At 39.6% G+C, this 18,152-nt stretch overlaps 2 protein-coding genes across 5 annotated transcripts; both read left to right on the top strand.

Moving 5' to 3' along the window:
• Positions 1-2,746: 2,746 nt before the first annotated feature.
• On the top strand, positions 2,747-13,734 carry pex5 (peroxisomal biogenesis factor 5). Of its 4 annotated transcripts, none has more exons than XM_038711105.1 (16): positions 2,747-2,987; positions 5,206-5,362; positions 5,499-5,537; positions 5,720-5,837; positions 5,967-6,113; positions 6,339-6,423; positions 6,951-7,041; positions 7,333-7,455; positions 8,908-8,991; positions 9,283-9,402; positions 9,543-9,686; positions 9,877-9,947; positions 10,514-10,735; positions 10,865-11,030; positions 11,128-11,285; positions 12,488-13,734. In XM_038711105.1, the coding sequence occupies exons 2-16, from the start codon at positions 5,249-5,251 to the stop codon at positions 12,732-12,734; spliced, it is 1,929 nt and encodes a 642-aa protein (XP_038567033.1). In that variant the 5' UTR covers positions 2,747-2,987; positions 5,206-5,248; the 3' UTR covers positions 12,735-13,734. The 4 variants fall into 4 exon arrangements, with proteins under 4 accessions (XP_038567033.1, XP_038567032.1, XP_038567035.1 ...); XM_038711104.1 differs by having other exon boundaries at positions 2,748-2,982; XM_038711106.1 differs by having other exon boundaries at positions 2,794-2,813.
• Positions 13,735-14,812: 1,078 nt separating this feature from the next.
• On the top strand, positions 14,813-17,589 carry cdca3 (cell division cycle associated 3). The gene is made up of 6 exons (XM_038711103.1): positions 14,813-14,921; positions 15,537-15,687; positions 15,795-15,915; positions 16,003-16,938; positions 17,015-17,082; positions 17,193-17,589. Exons 2-6 carry the CDS (start codon positions 15,556-15,558, stop codon positions 17,283-17,285), a joined length of 1,350 nt encoding a protein of 449 aa, XP_038567031.1. The 5' UTR covers positions 14,813-14,921; positions 15,537-15,555; the 3' UTR covers positions 17,286-17,589.
• Positions 17,590-18,152: the final 563 nt, after the last annotated feature.

Genomic DNA, 18,152 nt, shown 5'->3' with positions numbered 1-18,152 from the left:
TAGAAAACATAATATTCTTATAAAATATAAAACACTGTTTTAGACTATGAAACCAACAGTACAGTTGAACCAGAAGTGTACATACACTATATAAAAAGACACATACTCTTTTTCCCCTCACTGTCTGACATGAAATCAGACAATCACTTTTCCTGGTTTATGGCTGTTAGGATAACCAAAATTATTTATATTTACTAAATGCCAGAATGATGAAAGAAGGATTTATTTAGACCATTTTATTAATTTTTTTTTTTTTACTTTCGTCAAAGTCAGAAGTTTACATACATTTCATTAGTATTTGGTACCATTGCCTTTAAACTGTATGACTTGGGTCAAACGTTTTGGATATCCTTCCACAAGCTTCTCACAATAGTTGGCAGGAATTTTGGCCCATTCCTCCTGGCAGAACTGGTGTAACTGAGCCACGTTTGTAGGCCGCCTTGCTCGCACATGCCTTTTCAGGTCTGCCCATAAATTTTCAATAGGATTGAGATCAGGGCTTTGTGATGGCCACTGCAAGACATTGACTTTATCCTTAAGCCACTTTGTAACCAGTTTGGCAGTATGCTTCGGGTCATTGTCCATTTGGAAAACCCATTAGCCCCCAAGGTTTAACTTCCTGGCTGATGTCTTGAGATTATGCTTCAGTATTTCCTCATGATGCTATCTATTTTGTGAAGTACACCAGTCCCTCCTGCAGCAAAACAACCCCACAACATGATGCTGCCACCCCCGTATTTCACAGTTGGGATGGTGCTCTCAGGCTTGCAAGCTTCCCCGTTTTTCCTCCAAACGTATAACGAGGGTCATTATGGCCAAGCATTTTGATTTTAGTTTTGTCAGACCACAGGACATGTCTCCAAAAATTAAGGTCTTTGTCCCTGTGTGCATTTGCAAACTGTAATCTGGCTTTTTTATGTTTCTTTTGGAGTAATGGCTTCTTCCTGGCAGAGTGACCTTTTGCCCATGTCGGTATAGTATTCATTTCACTGTGGATAATTACACACTCTTGACAGCTTCAGCCAGCATCCTCACAAGGTCTTTTGATTTTGTTCTTGGGTTGATATGCACATTTCGGTCCAAAGCACGTTAATCTCTGGGACACAGAACCCGTCTCCTTCCTGTGCGGTATGATGGCTGGACATTCCCATGATTTTTATACTTGCTTATAATTGTTTGAACAGATGAACGTGGCACCTTCAGACATCTGGAAATTGCACCCAAGGATGAACCAGACTTGTCCAAATCCACAATTCTCTACCTGATATCTTGGCTGATTTCTTTTGACTTTCCCATGATGTTACACAAAGAAGCAGTGTGTTTCAGGTGTGCCTTAAAAAACATCAACAGGTGTGTCTCTAATTAACTCAAATGTTGTCACTAAACCACAAATCAGAAGCTTCCAAAGACATGACATCATCATCCGGGCTTTCCAAAATTGTTTAAAGGCATAGTAATCTTAGTGTATGTAAACTTCTGACGTTGAAGAAAGTAATGAAAAATAGTCTTAAAAAATCCTTCTCTCATGCTTCTGGCATGTAGCAAATATAAAAAATTGTGGTAATCCTAACGGACCTAAAACAGGAAAAGAGAGAAAGAGGAAAAAAGCATATGTGTCTTTTTATATAGTGTATGTAAACTTCTAGTTTCAACTGTATATGAAGTAGTTAGTAACTCAACCCCCACCAGCTTCAACAATAAAATGCTGCATACACAATGCACCCTTAGTAATATTCCAATATTCCAATATATAATCAGTAAGTGGAAGTAGTATTCAGATCTTTAAGTAGCAGTAGCTGCTTAATTATAAAAAAAATACTACTTTATATGTAAACATACTGCATTCACAAAATGTACTTAATAAAATTACAGTAGCCTATTAGCAGCAGTAGCCTACATATTTAAAATACAAGTAAAACTCATTATGCAAAGTAGCAATAGGGGGTTTATATACATTTTATTATTGATGCACATACCTGTAAGTAGCATTAGTTTTGCAGCTGGTGGAGGTGAAGCTAGTTTTAACATCTTTTAATACTGTTGGGCATTTTCATGAATAACATTGCATCATATTGTATAAGTAACTTATCATAGCTATCAAATAAATATAGTGGAGTAGAAATCTAGAATAAAATGAAAATACTCAAAGTAAAGTAGTAGTAGTAAGTAAAGCACACATACCTCAAAATTGTACTTAAATACAGTACTTGGGTAAATATAGTAAGCTATTTTCCACCACTGTATAGGTTACAATAAATATAATAAATAAATAAAAACACCCCTAAAGATACCATTTTGCGTGACTTACACATGATGATTAAAGTTTGTTACTTCCATACTTATGTAAAACTTATGTAAAAACATGAATGCAGCACTTTTACTGGCAACTGAGTATTTTTACACTATGTTGGATTGCTACTTTTAAAGTATCTGAATACTCTTGCCATTACTTCCTAATGGTATAGTCATGGTGGTATGGTGACCCTTCTCATTTAAGACAAGGGTACACACACATTGCATGTGTATACAGAAAGTATAGAAATTCTACATTTTACTGAGAATGTATAGGCAATTAACGTTTTATCTTCGGGTTTTCTTGCAGCTGGCAACCACGCTCCTGATTTCTGGACTTTTATCTCTGCGGGATAGGTTTTTTTTACGTGAAACAAAACGTACGTCTCTGTCCGTTTCATTAGCTTACGCTCTGTTTTTCGTCCTTATCTTCTTACGTAAGACCGTTTGAGAATACAACATCGTCGTACGAGACACTCCAAGCAATCGGTGAGGGGTTTTGTGGGTCATGGAGGAAGAAGGTAAATAAAAGAGGAGCGCTAATAACTCACGGCGGCTGCTTTGAGACTGTTATTACCAGGAGGTTTGTCACTGCGGCAGCTTTTGTTCTGATACCTTTATTAAATCAGACGGAAAGGACAGACCGGAGAGGAGGGACTGTCGCTTCGGCTTCAGCAGCAGCTCTCGGCGGTGAGGTGAACATCATGCTACCCGCTGTTGATGCCTCTGTGGCTACATACAACAGGAATGATCTCTGCACTGGCCCGACAGCAGCTAGCTAGCACCGTTAGCTAACGCTAGCTACACTCGCTATCGTTGAAAGCCAGTCGTTAATTCTTGAAATCTCCATCGTTTGACTTGCCATTTAATGAGCAGCCTGTTGGCTACATAAGAAGAGATACGTTGAGTAATGTTAAACGAGCTAACGTTGCTGTTTCTGGCTGAACCTACAGTTAGCTTCGGGCATAACAGTGCTATCATTGTACACTCACTGCTCCCAGTCAGTTAACTAATTTTACACATGACAGCAGTCAGACAGTTAAAACATGTGTAGGAGCACCTGAATGTTGCTTTCAGGTGTGCGTAGTTTAATTATTTTCTAGGACTGAAAAAAAAAGTCACAATACAAGTGAAATATATGTAACTGTGCAGGACAAAACAATACAACCTTCTTGTGGTTTGGTATGTGTAACAGATAAGTGAGCAAGTAACATTAAGCAGGTGTCACCCTGGCCTATCTGTGATAGTGTGTGTATTAATATCTTTGTCTAATCCTCTTACTTTGACCCTAATCATCATACAGCAGCTGTTTGAATCAGTTGGAATAAAATATTCTTAAACCTATTGTCTAGACCATCAGAGCGATGAGCTGTGCAACTGTAGAATGGACTCTCTTATGTGTTTTTTAGGTGAACACTGCTATAGTAGAACAGAGTGGTGTGAAGTAGAATTTAATTAATTAAATTTCTATTCCTGACATTTCATTATGGAAATTGTTACCATTACGTATTCCTCCAGGGGGGTTAGAGAAGTTGAGTAGGCCAGCATGTACAACAATTTGTCAGCTGTTCATCCCTGGGCCTGGATATAGGTCAGTGAGTTGAGCAGCAGAGTTTTCTCATGGACCACATTCAGTCATTCACAGTATAAGGGACTACATCATTGTAGGAGGATTTTTATTGATTTGCTTTTGGAGGATCAGGTGAGTGATCATCAGATAAATAAAGACAAAGCAGGACTTAATATTGATGGTGGGGTTTTTTTTGGCTGTATTGTTTTTATACTAGTCCTGATATGTAGAGTTTTGGCACCAATACCAAAATGTGAAGTCATTTGTTGAGCAGCTCACTAGGAAATATAAATAATTCTTTCTACAAAACATTTTATTGAATTGATCAAAATAAGCCAAATTGGTAAATGTTTCAAGAGAAGAGTACAAGAATATTGCCTAAAATAATAGTCTGAAATTAATTAAATTATTTAAATGAGGAAATATCAAATCTAACAATAAGTTAACAAGATGACCAGACCATTAGAGAGCAGCTTTTTTTTAATAATTGGAGCTATGCACATATTTCTTTTGGTCAAACCAAAGAAGTATTTAAGTTCTATACCCAGCCTTGTGTGATACAAATCATAGTCTGTGATTTTATGGTGATATCTTTAAATGCTGTCTTTTTCTGATTGTAGTTCAAAACTAAAATTATGTAAAGTTACCAGACTGGCTGAGTGAAATATGCAGTAAATGCCTGTGCCTGCCGGGCCATCATATCCACATTATTAATGGTTCACTCTAAGCTGAGAAATGAGACGGAAAACAGCAGATGGAGCTTGAATGTTGTTACGTGACTATGTGTGCTGTGTGAACACCCTCAAGATTTCACCTTGCGTGGCCTGTCAGCCCTTAACGGGTTCAGAAACATGAAGAAATGTTTTTAGGGATATTTGTACACAACAGTAAGAAAGATTACCTGCATTAATAAGTGTATATAATATTTTTTGGTGCTGAATTAAAACATCCTTTAAGGTTGAATATTTAAAGTTGCCAAATGTCACAGGTCTTGCGTCTTGCATTTTTAACTTTTTTTGAAGATAAAAAGCTTTTCATGTTGGCAGGGCAATTCTACAGAGGCAAGTTTATTTGTGCGGAATGCTTCATTTTATTTTTGTATAATTTGTAGGTGGGGGCCTGAACTGCTGTCCTCTTCATTTGGGAATTAAACCCAATACTGTGCAGTTAACCTTTAGGATGTTCTTGAATTTATCAACACTATTGAGTGATCCAATGCTGTGCTTCAGTGAATAGCGTAAAAGATTCCTAAAAAATATGATGCCATTAACTTCCTTGAACACAGACTGAATTGAACTGTCCAAAACAAAAAAGAATAATGAATCTATTCATCCTCTTTTCAGTTCTCAGGTGGTCTGATTGGGTTTGCTTCATCCTTGTGTTGCCATGGCGATGCGGGAGTTGGTGGAGGCAGAATGTGGGGGAGCCAATCCCCTCATGAAGTTGACCAGTCACATGACCAAAGAGGGGGGGGCATGGCGGCACCGCTCAACACCTACAGTGAGTAATTTGTAGATATTCATTAGTAGTTCAATTGAGTTGAATTTATCAGCTGAAAATCTTCCTACAAAGTCTGCTTGACAACAGATATGGCAGTAGTTGTTTTGTAACCTCGTTTTTTCCTTCTTTTTTTCAGATTCCCCCCACTGCCATTGAAATTGCAACTGAAGAAGAGGTCAGTGCTTACATTCCTTTACATATTCAGCACATTGTTCTGACTGTGATGTGCTGTAACATGTTAAATAAAAGCTCCAGGTGTGTGGCTCTGTGTATACTTGGTGACATTTCTTAGCATAGTGTCTGAAAAGTAGAAGGATCTTTATTAGCTGTAGTAACATGTTTTTATTTTTGCTTCAGCTGGTGAATGAGTTCCTTCAGGCACCCCCACGACCCCCACACACATTTGACATGGGTCAGCTGTTGGAGGAAATGCAGCAGATTGACCAGCAGAATTACAGACAAGCTCCACAAAGAGGTACACTTGATTATAATTATTATTTTTATTTTATTTTACATACCAGCGACATGTATTTTCTTTAGTGTTTGTATGGCTGCTCACAAACAGTTTTCAGCCTTTTAAGCACCACATATTTCCATGTCACAGCTCCAGATGTGGCAGCGTTGGCCCTCTCTGGTGACTGGGCAGCCGAGTTCCTCTCGGGTCCCGACTCTGCCTCTGCACCAGGGCTCACCGCTCTTGGTGATGCAGCAGATGCTGATTGGACGAGGGAATTTATTGCTGAGGCTGCAGGTAGCTTGAGTTTGTTATAGCTTCTCTTTCAAGCAAAATGTGTGTTTCACTCTTGAAACGCACACTTTGCTTAATGCGCATTTTTCTGGAGTCATCAGTCATCAGTTTATACTGACATCAGAGCAAACTTACCATGGATAAATCCTTTTATTTTTGCATTGTTTGTGATTTTTACAATGTGCCTCTCTGCTGTGCTATTTATGTTTTTTTCCCCCCCTGCTCCAGATCCTGGACGCTGGGCAGAGGAGTATCTAGAGCAGTCGGAGGAGAAGTTGTGGCTGGGAGACCTGGGAGACAAGGAGAATGAATGGTTAGAACAAGGGATGGGAGACATGGATAGAGTGTTGAAAGCATGCAGATGCAAAATGGCTTATATAAAAAGCTACTCCAGTCCCACTGCAATAAATGTGAAGCATAGGCAAGACACTTATGGGGGAGTAAAAGAGAACAGGGGCACAGGTAGACAAAGGAGAGCAGATTTGAATGCATGTATGGACCTTGATGGTATTCTCGTCTTCTTGTTGAATGGATGTGTCTGTTGAATTAAAAATTTTCAAACATGTCTTGTCTTGTCTGATGTTAAGCTCATCCAAAGAAAAGCCCTGTCAAAAGGCAATGAAGCATGAGCAAGAAGTGAAAGCTAATGGATAGAATGTCAGCATTACAGATGTCTAATCCTCAACATATCGCACTGACGTCAAAATAACTCACTTGCACAACAATACAAAGTACAGCCTTTGATTTGTTCCAGCTTATATATGTAGAATAAAATCAACAGTTCCGTCTTATCTTATAACTTAGAGTATAATACTAACAGTTTTTTTGTTAATCTGACAGGACAAAGGAGTATCAACCAGGAGACGAGCTGAGGCAGACGGCCAATGAGCTCGTCGCAAAGGTTGATGACCCCAAGTTACAAAACACAGAGGTGAGCAGCTACTTAATCTGTACTTGACAGCAAGTGGATCCTTTTTATACCATACGTCATTCCTTTTTAACATATCTATCACCATATCCTTTCTCTTTTTCTTTAACATTTTGTTCCTTGGAAGCAGTGTTAATGTTGATGACTTTAGTTTTTTTGTGGTTTTTCAAGGTTGTTATCTTAGTTTGGAAAGAAAGTTGTTGCTTTAGAAATAAACTAGCAGTATATTAGTATGAACCTGAGCAATTAGTAATGGCAATGGCTTTTTTTGTTGTTGTTGTTGTTGTTGTTTAGTTCCTGCAATTCATTAGGCAGATTGGCGAGGGCAGTGTGACAGTGGAGAGCAGAACAGACAAACAGCTCACAGATAAAGCTCAGGCCGAGGAGGCTCAGAACTGGGCCTCCACCCTCAACCAGGTACGAGTCACTGCCCACTGAGGAGGGGGATGGTTGCAATTGGGAGTACATTGGGGAAGCACATTGGTTCACTTTTGCACAGTATAGGCTATGTCTAGTGACTCATCACCCCAGCATCTGATGCAGAGTAACATTTTCCACAAATGTAACCAAAAGCAGCCACTTCTCTCCCTGTAATATGAAGCTCAAGGCTGTGCAGCATTGCAGATGGAATTTGTTCTGCAAAGTCAGGGCTCCTATTATCTGCTTCCCCTCTTATGCATTTAGTTATATATTCTCATGCATTTCTATGTATGTATATAATCAAGCTCTGGTTATTCCCATCTTGACTCAGTTCTTTGACTGTTCAGTTCTGGCAGAAAAGATTAAAAAACATATAACTGTTCATTATGTCAGGTCTTTATGAAAAACATTTTTTTTGGATTTAACTAGATTTCCCCCTGAAAGTATAATACTATGGAAGCAGATTTTCACCAAGAAAATGGAAATAGTTTAAAAATGAGATTTAAAAAAAAAGGTTAAAGATTAAAGAAATACTCACCATAAAGAGATGGTCAAAATTATGAGATAATAAGGTAATGTTTTAACTCACTAAGTCAAAATTATAAGATATTATGTCAAAACTTCAACTTATTATTATTATTATTATTACATAAATTTATTTCATAATTTTGACTTGGTGAGTTAAAATTTGGCAGAAATGGACTTCCATTTTATAATGTGCATGTGTAGCTCTCAGTCCTGTTTCTGATTAATATCTGCTTAACTTTCACTTGTACTTTTCCCATTTTTTGACCTGCCTTCAAACTCTCGGCTTGCCATTCCCTCAATTAATAACCACCATTCATCTACTCCTCCTACTACTTAAAATTACTCCTCCGCCCACCCCTCCAAAAAAAACCACCTCACCAACCGCTCCCTCCTCAAAACATTGCCCCATTCCCCACCGCCACCCCTCCTCGCCTCCTGCCGTAGTTCCTGATGGAGACGGGAGGTGGTAGTCTTCCCTTGGAACCCCCAGAGAGGAATAAGAAGATTGAAAAAGTTAAAGCTAAACAAGCAGAGCAGTGGGCCAAGGTCGTCAGGCAGGTAGGACCTCTGTGGTCTTGGCAGCGATAGGTATTTTTATTTTTAGCAGCAGTTGTTGCTATATTTAAATTTTGCTACTATTTGCGCTTAGAGTTTTTTGTCCTACAAATAAACAGTAAGATGTATTCAGAATTTAAAGATTTTGCTGCTGTTGAAAAGTCAGTATATAATTAGGAAGAAATGTAAGTAAGTAGGAGAAAATTAGCTTTTTTTCTGTGTTGTTTGTTCTTTCATCTTTTCCTCCTTTCCATTCACTTCCCTCCATATTTTTCCTGTTTTAATGTCCCCATCCTCAGCTCTAATATAACATGTTTCATAGACAGCACGTGCCGACTCATGCCAACCACTGTCATTGCTCTTCAGGTGTCAGAGGAGTCGGCTGAAGCCTGGGTAGATCAGTTCACCGCGTCAGGGCCGGATTTCCAAGAAGCTAAAGCTGCAGTGGAGGTGAGACGATAACCAATGAGCTGAAAGTACTGTATTTTAATTGGGAGCAGTTGAAATGTACAGGTAAGATCACACGGTGTCCTGGAAAATTGAAGTTTGAAACTTGCCTAAACAATTTGCATCAACATGCCCTTGATAAAGTAACTTAATCCTGTGTTGTTGTTGTTGTTTTTTTAAAAGCACTGTCTACGAAACACCATCAATCAAAAAGGTCAAACATGCCTATAATACATGATGATGTGTGATGTGAGGAGACTGTGAAGTAATGATGTGTATCTGTCATTTTGTCAGAGTGATGTGGATTTCTGGGAGAAGCTGCAGCAGGAGTGGGAGGAGATGGCTAAGAGGGATGCAGAGAGCCATCCCTGGCTGTCTGACTTCGATCAGCTACTCAGCAGTTCTTATGACAAGGTACCTGTCAACCTGTTCAGAACAGGCATCTGCTGAGAAGGATCTGTTTACATTGCTTTTCATGACGACCGTCCTTTGTTAAAACAGTACACATAGAACTACTCTCAGCAGCGTCCGTGTTTTCCTTGTGTTTGTCCCAGGGGTATCAGTTTGAAGAGGACAACCCCTACTTATCGCACCCGGACCCTTTGTCAGAGGGAGTGAAGAGGATGGAGGCAGGGGACATCCCGGGTGCTGTACGGTTCTTTGAAAGTGCTGTACAGAGAGAACCAGACAACCAGCTGGTGAGACTCCTCCAGCATGTGGCTTCATTTCCATTTTTTCAGTCTCCAATTTTTTTCACCCTCTTATTAATAGATTTAAAAACAATCCAGGAAGTCTCCTTACTTGTAATTTGACTCATGTTTGTTTCCCCACATAATTTTATTGTAATGATTCTGTGCTACATGTTAATTTCTTTTCATTAAATTTCAGGCTTGGCAATATCTGGGAACCTGTCAGGCAGAGAATGAGCAAGAATTTGCTGCCATCAGCGCCCTCCACAGGTCGGACATCAGAATTGCAAAATGCTTGTATAAACCGTCCCTTCAGATGCACAACACATCACAGCATACAAGTAGTGTCACCTCTTTTCTTTGTAGACATTGTTTGGAAATCGTAAACGTTTTGATATATTATTATCTATACCTATTCTGGAATTAGTCCTGATTCACTTGTATAGGCTCACACTGCTTTTCTACTGTCTCTTTTGAGTAAATGTTCATGACAAAATTTACATAGTTGGATGAAAAGCAAAATGAGTCAGTCATGGAAATTGATTCTCTCCTGTTAATATGAGTGCATGGTGATCTTCCAGCTCAGTTTTTTGTGTCTATAGTCACCACGTTTTCCAGTTTTCCGTCTTTGCATGGGTTCAGCTAAAGCTCTAACACCAAAACTAAATGTTAGATATTGTACTTGACTAATTGTAAAATATGACACTAATAATCAAGTATTTGACAATTTCTAACATTTTCTCTCTCAATTAAAAGCATGTCATTGTTTAACAACAAGATCATGCAATTCCCTTTTGACTTTTTTCCTCTTCTCATTGCCTGTCTTCTGTCATCAGATGTATAGAGCTGAAGAAAGACAACCTGACTGCTCTGATGGCGTTGGCTGTCAGTTTCACTAACGAATCGCTGCACAGGCAGGCCTGTGAGACTCTCCGTGACTGGCTAAAGCACAACCCAAAATACCGTTCTGTGTGGGAGCAGAATGAGCGTGAACGGCAAAAGGATGGCGCCAGAGAAAGGGAGAAGGAGAGGGAGAGGTTCGGGTCACTGCTGCCAGAGTGAGTATCACACACATTCAGAATAAAACAGACATTTAGTAAATCTAAAAATGCTTAACATATTGTATCAAATTCTTCTGACTGTCTTTGTGTTTTCCTCTTTCTTTTTCTTTTTTCCCCCCTGTACAGATCTTTATTTACTGATGTCCAGTCCCTGTTCCTGCATGCAGCGAACTCTGACCCCGCTCAGGTGGACCCCCAGCTGCAGTGTGGTCTGGGAGTTCTCTTTAACCTCAGCGGGGAGTACGACAAGGCGGTGGACTGTTTCAGCGCTGCTCTCTCTGTCACACCACAGGTTAGTGTAGAAGCTAATCCTGATACTAATGTCTGTCTTTACAGTGCATGCTCTGTTTCTGACCTCTGTCTTTTTTCCCCCCTTTTGTTTCAATCAGGACTACCTACTGTGGAATAAGTTGGGCGCCACACTCGCCAATGGGAGCCGCTCAGAGGAGGCAGTGGCCGCCTACAGGAGAGCTCTGGAGCTGCAGCCTGGTTTCGTCCGCAGTCGCTACAACTTGGGAATCAGCTGTGTCAACCTGGGTGCACACAGGTGAGGGAGGAATCCTTTGGTTTGTAGATGTGTATTTTGATTGAAATCAAATTTATCATTTTAACCAAAAATGTGTTTTTCTTAGCATATAAGGAGACCGACGGTTATGTAGGTAGAAATGGCTCATTCTATGGTAATAAAAACATATAACTGTTCATTATGTCAGGTCTTTATGAACCACTGAAAATATAGTTGTTTATTGTATTGCATTTCTGTAAATAGATCCTCCTAAATATTACACTCTGAACCTTTTAAAGGGGATATTATTTTGGTTGCAGTTACCACGTTTACACTGACTGCTTGCTGTTACATTAGATTGATTCCATTAATGATTTACACCACTTTCAGACACAATACAAAACAAATACTGGGATGGATGGTCCCAAACATAAGCTAATATACTGTATATCTTTGTGTAAAATGTGTGAAATTACTATTAAGTATGCCCTGGACAGGTTGTCAGACTTTGAAGTTTTTGAAGTGGGTTTGATTATTTGATAAAAGATGTAGTTGTTTTGATCAGGTATTTCTTTGTAGAGGCTGCAACACACAGTGTTAAAGAAAAAAACTACTTTCAGGTTTAACAAAATCACTTTGCTTTAGTTTTTTTCAGAGAAAAAAATACTATCATGTTTTTCTTTTGTTCGTTTCTAATTCAATACCAGCAAATTATCTTAATACTTGTGTTACTTTTAATTGGACTTGATTGTGCTTTCTTGTTGTACCTAACCCTGATGCAATGCAGTTGCTTTTCCTTCCACTAGATGGCAACAGCAGTTTTGTAAAATATACTCAGTTGCCAGTTTATTAGGTGCAACTAGCTAAAAACTATGCTGTTTAATTCAGCAATAAATCACAACACAAAAAATACTGACTTTTATGAAGGTTGCTCAGGTTTTGTTGAAAATGTTTCAGAGAGGTGGGAGAATAAGGTCATTTATGGTCATTTTGGGGGCTGTAGCTGAGTGAGTGGTGGTGTTACTAATAATAAGGTAGATAACACCTTTCTCTGAAATGTACCTTAATTTGATTGTTGTATTTGATTATTACATTATACAGTTATTATATATTGCTTCAACTATTAAGCTGTATTAATTTATTTTTGATTAATATCAGAAACTCATGTAAATATGGTTCTGGTTACTTTAGCTAAAATTAACTGTTGTTCATCCTGTCCTGCTTTCTTTTCCTTTTATTCTCAGAGAGGCAGTGGAACACTTCCTCGAAGCTCTATCTCTACAGCGCCAGGCTGCCGGGGACGGAGCGAGAGCTGCAAGGGGGCCTGGAGGGGCAGCAGCCACCATGATGTCCGACAACATCTGGTCCACCCTGCGCATGGCTCTCAGCATGATGGGAGAGAGCTCTCTGTACGCTGCTGCTGACCGTCGGGACTTGGACACGTTGCTGGCTCACTTCTGCCAGAGGGAGGTGGACGGTGGGACTGAATGAAGACCAGCCAGGGGGGAGCTTATTGAGTGTGAGTGTGTTTCACTGGGAGGGAAATGTTTGGGTGACTGAAGCGGGGAAGAATTGGAGTGGTAACGGTTTCAGAAAAACAAAGGAGGAAGACACTGTGAATTATCCACCATCCTAGAGACATCATCTTTTGTTCATGTGTGCGTAAATGGCTTCTATCAAATATTGCAGTATTAATCTCTACCTGGAAGATGCAGCCAGCAGTAATAAAGTCACTGTATCTTATATGTTTGATGGTGCTCATCTTTCCACCTATTTGGTTAATCAGGAGAACTGGGTTTAATGAAATGTCACTTTTGTTGATTTCAAATCTGTTCTCAATGAAGATAAATTATGAGTGACGCCGTTCTGTATTCAGTAAGCAGCAATGAGGACGGTTGAGTTTATCATTACACTCAATGCTCTTACAGTCTTTCTTAACAGCAGGTTGTTGATTCAACTGTGTACTCACTATGGTTATTTTGATTAAAGGTACAATATTGCTGTGACATTAAAAGGAGTACTGCTTTTCATCAAAAGAGAAGGATTAGGCTGGTCCAGAGTACAAACACTAAGTGCTACAGCAGTTTGTTTTTCTTTCTGTCTTTTTTTACTTAATTAATTACAAAAACATTAAATTATCAGCCAGGATAATGAACTGACGACCAGCAGGACTGTTACTGTTATGATAAGGCGTGTGTGTGTGTGTGTGTGTGTGTGTGTGTGTGTGTGTGTGTGTGTTTGGGTTGGGTGGGGGACATTAATCGTGCATTGGATAATTGTAATATCATTGAGGATGATTTCTCTGGGCTCCTCCCTCTCTAGCTCTTTTTCATATCGCTCTTGTAAAACAATTTGCTTCATTGTAAAATAATGCTACATGCCATATTGTGTATTGTAACATAATTGTTGCACTATAATTGTTTTCAGGCTAGTTAAATCCTGACTGCAATGTTTAATATAATATTCAGCAATAAAGCTTTGATTCCAAACATCTGGTTTGTTTTTCCCATTTCTGAATGAATGAACAAAGTGACTTGGCTTCTGTGACAAAAAATATGCTGAACTGAAAAGACTGTTATATAACAGATGGCAGTATGAATTTCAAAGTTGGAAAGGCATGCAATAAGAATATAAATCTAAATTATTTCCTTCCATGAATAATGATAATGTAAGAAACTGTACTTGTGTTTTGAGTATTTGTTAAATTTTAATTAGAGCACAAAGTTTTTACTTAAATAATGAGAATTAACCTGTTCATTCTTTTTAGTATGGTAATTACCAATACATATTTTTTAGACTTTAAAAGGCTCTTTCTTTTTATTTTCCTGTTATTACAAGGTTCTTTATTATCATTATCCATCCATCGTCAGCCACTTATCCTAAAGGGTTGAGAGGTATTATTATTATTATTATTTTTTATTATTATTAAAGCCATCTTTAAATTTAACTGATCATAAAATGTAAACCGTAAATCCAGGAAATGTGTCTATTTTAAAATTAATGTATTTATATCTTTAAAGAGAATAAAGTAATGAAAGAATAATTGTAATTATCTTGATTAATGAGCTTTTGATTATTTGTATTTACTTGTATTTTATAAATGCATCGGTTTTATGCAAATATATTTATATTAGCTGTTGAAATTTGCATGATTATAACCAGAGTCCTTTAGAAAGGGCTCTGATTATAACTAAACACTGTGCAGTAAACGTTAAACTGTTAAAAAATTACACTGCGACTTTTTCAAGATGCATTTCCACAGATAATTCATGATTTATTCTTGTGCTTGTTATGTCCCTAAAAAGTATCCCTTTATTAAATCTTGTATTTCCCTTAGGCAGTTTGAATAAGGAGAGGCGTGTTTCAGGGGGATTGCTTCACTGTAACAGTTACTTTTTTCCCCCAGTTGTGAAAAACAAAAGATGTATTTAATTCAACTTTCAAATTTGTTATCAGCAAAACGCCACGCCCAGTTGTAGAACGCCGTGCTGTAAGCCAATCAGCGCCGAGGAGACGGAGACGACGCGCACGCTGATTGGTTCATTTAAAAATAACACGCACGCAACCCCGCCATTTAAATGTTTTAAAAGTCGTGTGTTTCCCCTTTCTGCTTGTACCAAGTGAGGAATAAGTAAAAGGAGGACTAGCTGCACGCCTGATTCTTCGCCTCGTACAAAGGTAAGCCAGAGAATATATCTGAAACTCTCCACCATGGGTGATGTCGGTTAAAGTAACGTTAGTGCAGTCTGAACTCATTATGGTCACGTTTACTGCCTCAATGTTCCAACTTCACCAGATTTTAAGAAAGAAATAGGGAAACTTCACGCTAACAGATCTTGACTTAGCTAAGCTAGCTTGTTGTTAACTTGCTAGCCATATGTTTAATATTCAGCTAACCATTGATATATCGAGACATAGACGAAGTAATGCAAGTAGCTTATGTAAACAAGCTACTCTAACTTGAACTCGTGTTATGTAAGTTATAAATGTTGTAACTTACCAGGTGAAATTATGTTCCAAAAGATAGTTCTGTGTCATAATGTAACGTTAACTTATAGGCACTCATTTAGCTGAATAATGAAAATGAGCTACAAATCAGTTTTTTGTTTCAGTATTTTATGCTTAGTTTATCTTGTTTATATGGAACTGTATTTTTTTACAGTTCACACACGTGATACTAACTCTTACAGTTGACTGGAGAGCCTCTCTATGTATCATGTTTTGTGTTCTTGTGTTGCTTTTATTATCTTGATGTGGTAGAAAACTGTTCTGTTCTATTTACCCGCGAGCCAGTTAACCTTAAATAAGCATCATGGGATCCAGTGAGAGCAAGATGGGTGTGTCTGCACCAATAAAACCAGAACCAGCCATCAAAAACAGCCGAGTCAGTCATATAATAGATCCACGCTCTCCTTCAACTGGAATAGATCGTACACCCATTCAGGTACGTTACCTGGCTGATTTCTTACAAGACACACTAAGAAGTTTGTGTATTATGTGAGTGGGGGGGGGGCATTTAAAAACAAGATAACTGTACCATATGTTTCCTAGGTTGGAGGGCTTGTGTCTAAAGCTGTTGGTGAGGTGAAAAGTGAGTGTCCACTGGCGTTCACTGATCCCCGCTCACCTACTGTCGGCATTACACGCACCCCTGCCAGAGAAGTCATGAGAGGTAACTATTTGAAGAATAACTTTCAGCTTTGCTTTTTTCACCTGCAAAATGCCCTGTAACATGAGGATCTGCCATTTGCTCCTACAGCAACAGTTGGGTCATTCGCTCGTCGTCTGGGCATGCTCTTCCACAATGAGTCTGAAGGCAAAGTCCCTGAAGCCCCTAAGAAACTCTTCAATAATGCAGTGGAGGAGGATGCCTTCAAGGGCGAAGAGTTGGCTTCCACTGAGCCCCTCCTGAGCACCCAGACCTTCAACAACTTCGGCTCCTTGGCTGAGCACGCTAACCTCCTGGCCACCCCTGAACTGCCCACTCTCCAAAGTGTGGTTAACTCAAGCCCCTTTGTGCTTCTTGAGAATCCCCAAGTGGAGGTGGAGATAGAAACTGAGGCAGACATTAGCCTGGAGGAGGCTGAAGAAGCAAGAGAGTCTCCTCTTCACAAGAGACTGAGCATGAGCCTGATAACTTGCCATGAGGGAGCAACCTCATCCCAGATATTCGCTGAGGTGCACCGTGACAGTACTTCATCCCCTGTGCCTAGTGTGGAAGTGGAGCCACTCGGGGATGGTGTGGATCACTCTTATGCCCTTCCTTCTGTCACTGTTGAACCAGAGTCCCCTGTTGAGCCCTCCCTACCTACGGATTCAGATGATTCCCCAGCTCAGGTGTCCCCTGCACAGTCAAAGGAAGCAGAGCAAATGACATCTGAGGAACCAAAGGAGCTTGTTAAAGAATCGTCTTTGCCTCCTGCAGCCGCTCCATCAGAGCCACCCACTGCTGCCAGCCTAGAGCAGCCACAGCTCTGCACCGGCATCCGCTGCCCCACCTTTGACTCAAAGAGCCCCAGTCAAGTGGTGTTTAAGCCACAGTGGTTGGGCAAAGGTTTTATCACCACTGGGCTAAGAGCTAGAGGAGTGCAGGGGCACGGTGGAAAAGGAGGCTCCTCTCCTCTTGCTGTCCGTGTGGCCGTGAAGAAAGTAATCAATGAAAACAAGGGACAGTCTGGAAAAGTGAAGCAGAAAGGTTTGTAGAACATCTGTGGCTTCTCGTTATGTATGACAAAAAGATGTTTTTGCTTGACGTTTCCTTTCTTTTCAAGGTACTGAAGGCCGCTCCCCACTGCAGATCCTTAAGGAGACCAACTCGCCCGGTGACCAATGTCGTCAGGTACTTTTTATAAGCATGCACATACTGCTAGTGATGCCTACTCTTCTTGTTTACTGAAACTTAATTTAACACAGAAATAGCTGAGCTTATGTGTTCTCCCACCTTCCCAGATGAAGCTGAAGGTGTCCACCCCAGATAAGCAGAGATTTGGACCGATGGACCGCAGAGTGCTGGCAGTGTCTCTGGATAAGGAGAATAGATGATTCACTGCAGCAGCTTGTATAGAATCCTGCCACTTTTATAACTCTAAACAAGCTCTTATGTGTACAGCTTTCTTCTTAAACTGACTTTGTGTCTGTGTATTTTACTTCAACTGTTTCCAGACTGTTTTGTCATTTTGTAAATATAAATAAAATTATTTGCCTTGTTAAGCTTTGAACTAGTTTTGCCATTGTTTCTCTGCTTTTTTTTTTTTTTTTCCTGATACTTTTTATAACATTTTTTTTTTCTACACTTATTATGTAAAATCTTTAGTCTCTGCACAAACGGAATAAAAGCTAAACACTATTTTTGTCAATTTTGTTAAATTGCTACTGCCTTGCACCTGGCTTTGACATTTTCATACCTAGGGTTGCCAACTGTCCCGTATTAGCCGGGATATCCCTTGTATTAGGCCTAATTGACTCGTCTCATACATGACCCCCCTAGTCCCGTTTTTTACTACTACTCTGATCTAACCACACACTGATGCAGCAGTGCTGATCACGATGCTTGACAAAGATCAGACACCGGTCATCATCCAATCACATCCTCCCCTGACGCGCCTCAGTAAACGTTAAGTAACGTTAAATGCTGCTACTGGAAGCGGCAAGTGAAGCCTCGTACGTGTCTCACTGTCAAACATGGACTCGGCTAAAACTGCACCGACAGTCTTGTTATGCTAAATAGTGCGTGTTTTCATGACTCCAGTGTTGTGAAGATTCATTTGGTAAGAACGAAAGCGGATATGACGATGAATATTATAGGACCAAAGACTGTGCGGGATATCCTGAATTATCTATCCCCGACTGAAGGTGAGCCTGTTTTACTCTTACCACCCACCCCTCAAACAAGGGAACCGGAAAAATGTT

This window comes from Micropterus salmoides, unplaced genomic scaffold (assembly GCF_014851395.1).
Source record: "Micropterus salmoides isolate LMB-PRFRI ecotype aquatic unplaced genomic scaffold, ASM1485139v1 Ms_hic_scaffold_11, whole genome shotgun sequence".
Lineage (NCBI taxonomy): Eukaryota > Metazoa > Chordata > Actinopteri > Centrarchiformes > Centrarchidae > Micropterus > Micropterus salmoides.
The sequence above is the reverse complement of the archived record's forward strand: the minus strand, read 5'-3'. Positions and strand labels throughout refer to the sequence as shown.

Coding starts and splice junctions, on each gene's coding strand:
- cdca3 (XM_038711103.1), top strand. CDS start 15,556: ATGGGATCCAGTGAGAGCAAGATGGGTGTGTCTGCACCAATAAAACCA. Junction 15,916..16,002: donor TGCCAGAGAAGTCATGAGAG/GTAACTATTTGA, acceptor TTGCTCCTACAG/CAACAGTTGGGTCATTCGCT. Junction 17,083..17,192: donor CCGGTGACCAATGTCGTCAG/GTACTTTTTATA, acceptor CCACCTTCCCAG/ATGAAGCTGAAGGTGTCCAC.
- pex5 (XM_038711105.1), top strand. CDS start 5,249: ATGGCGATGCGGGAGTTGGTGGAGGCAGAATGTGGGGGAGCCAATCCC. Junction 5,363..5,498: donor GGCACCGCTCAACACCTACA/GTGAGTAATTTG, acceptor TCTTTTTTTCAG/ATTCCCCCCACTGCCATTGA. Junction 9,687..9,876: donor GAGAACCAGACAACCAGCTG/GTGAGACTCCTC, acceptor ATTAAATTTCAG/GCTTGGCAATATCTGGGAAC.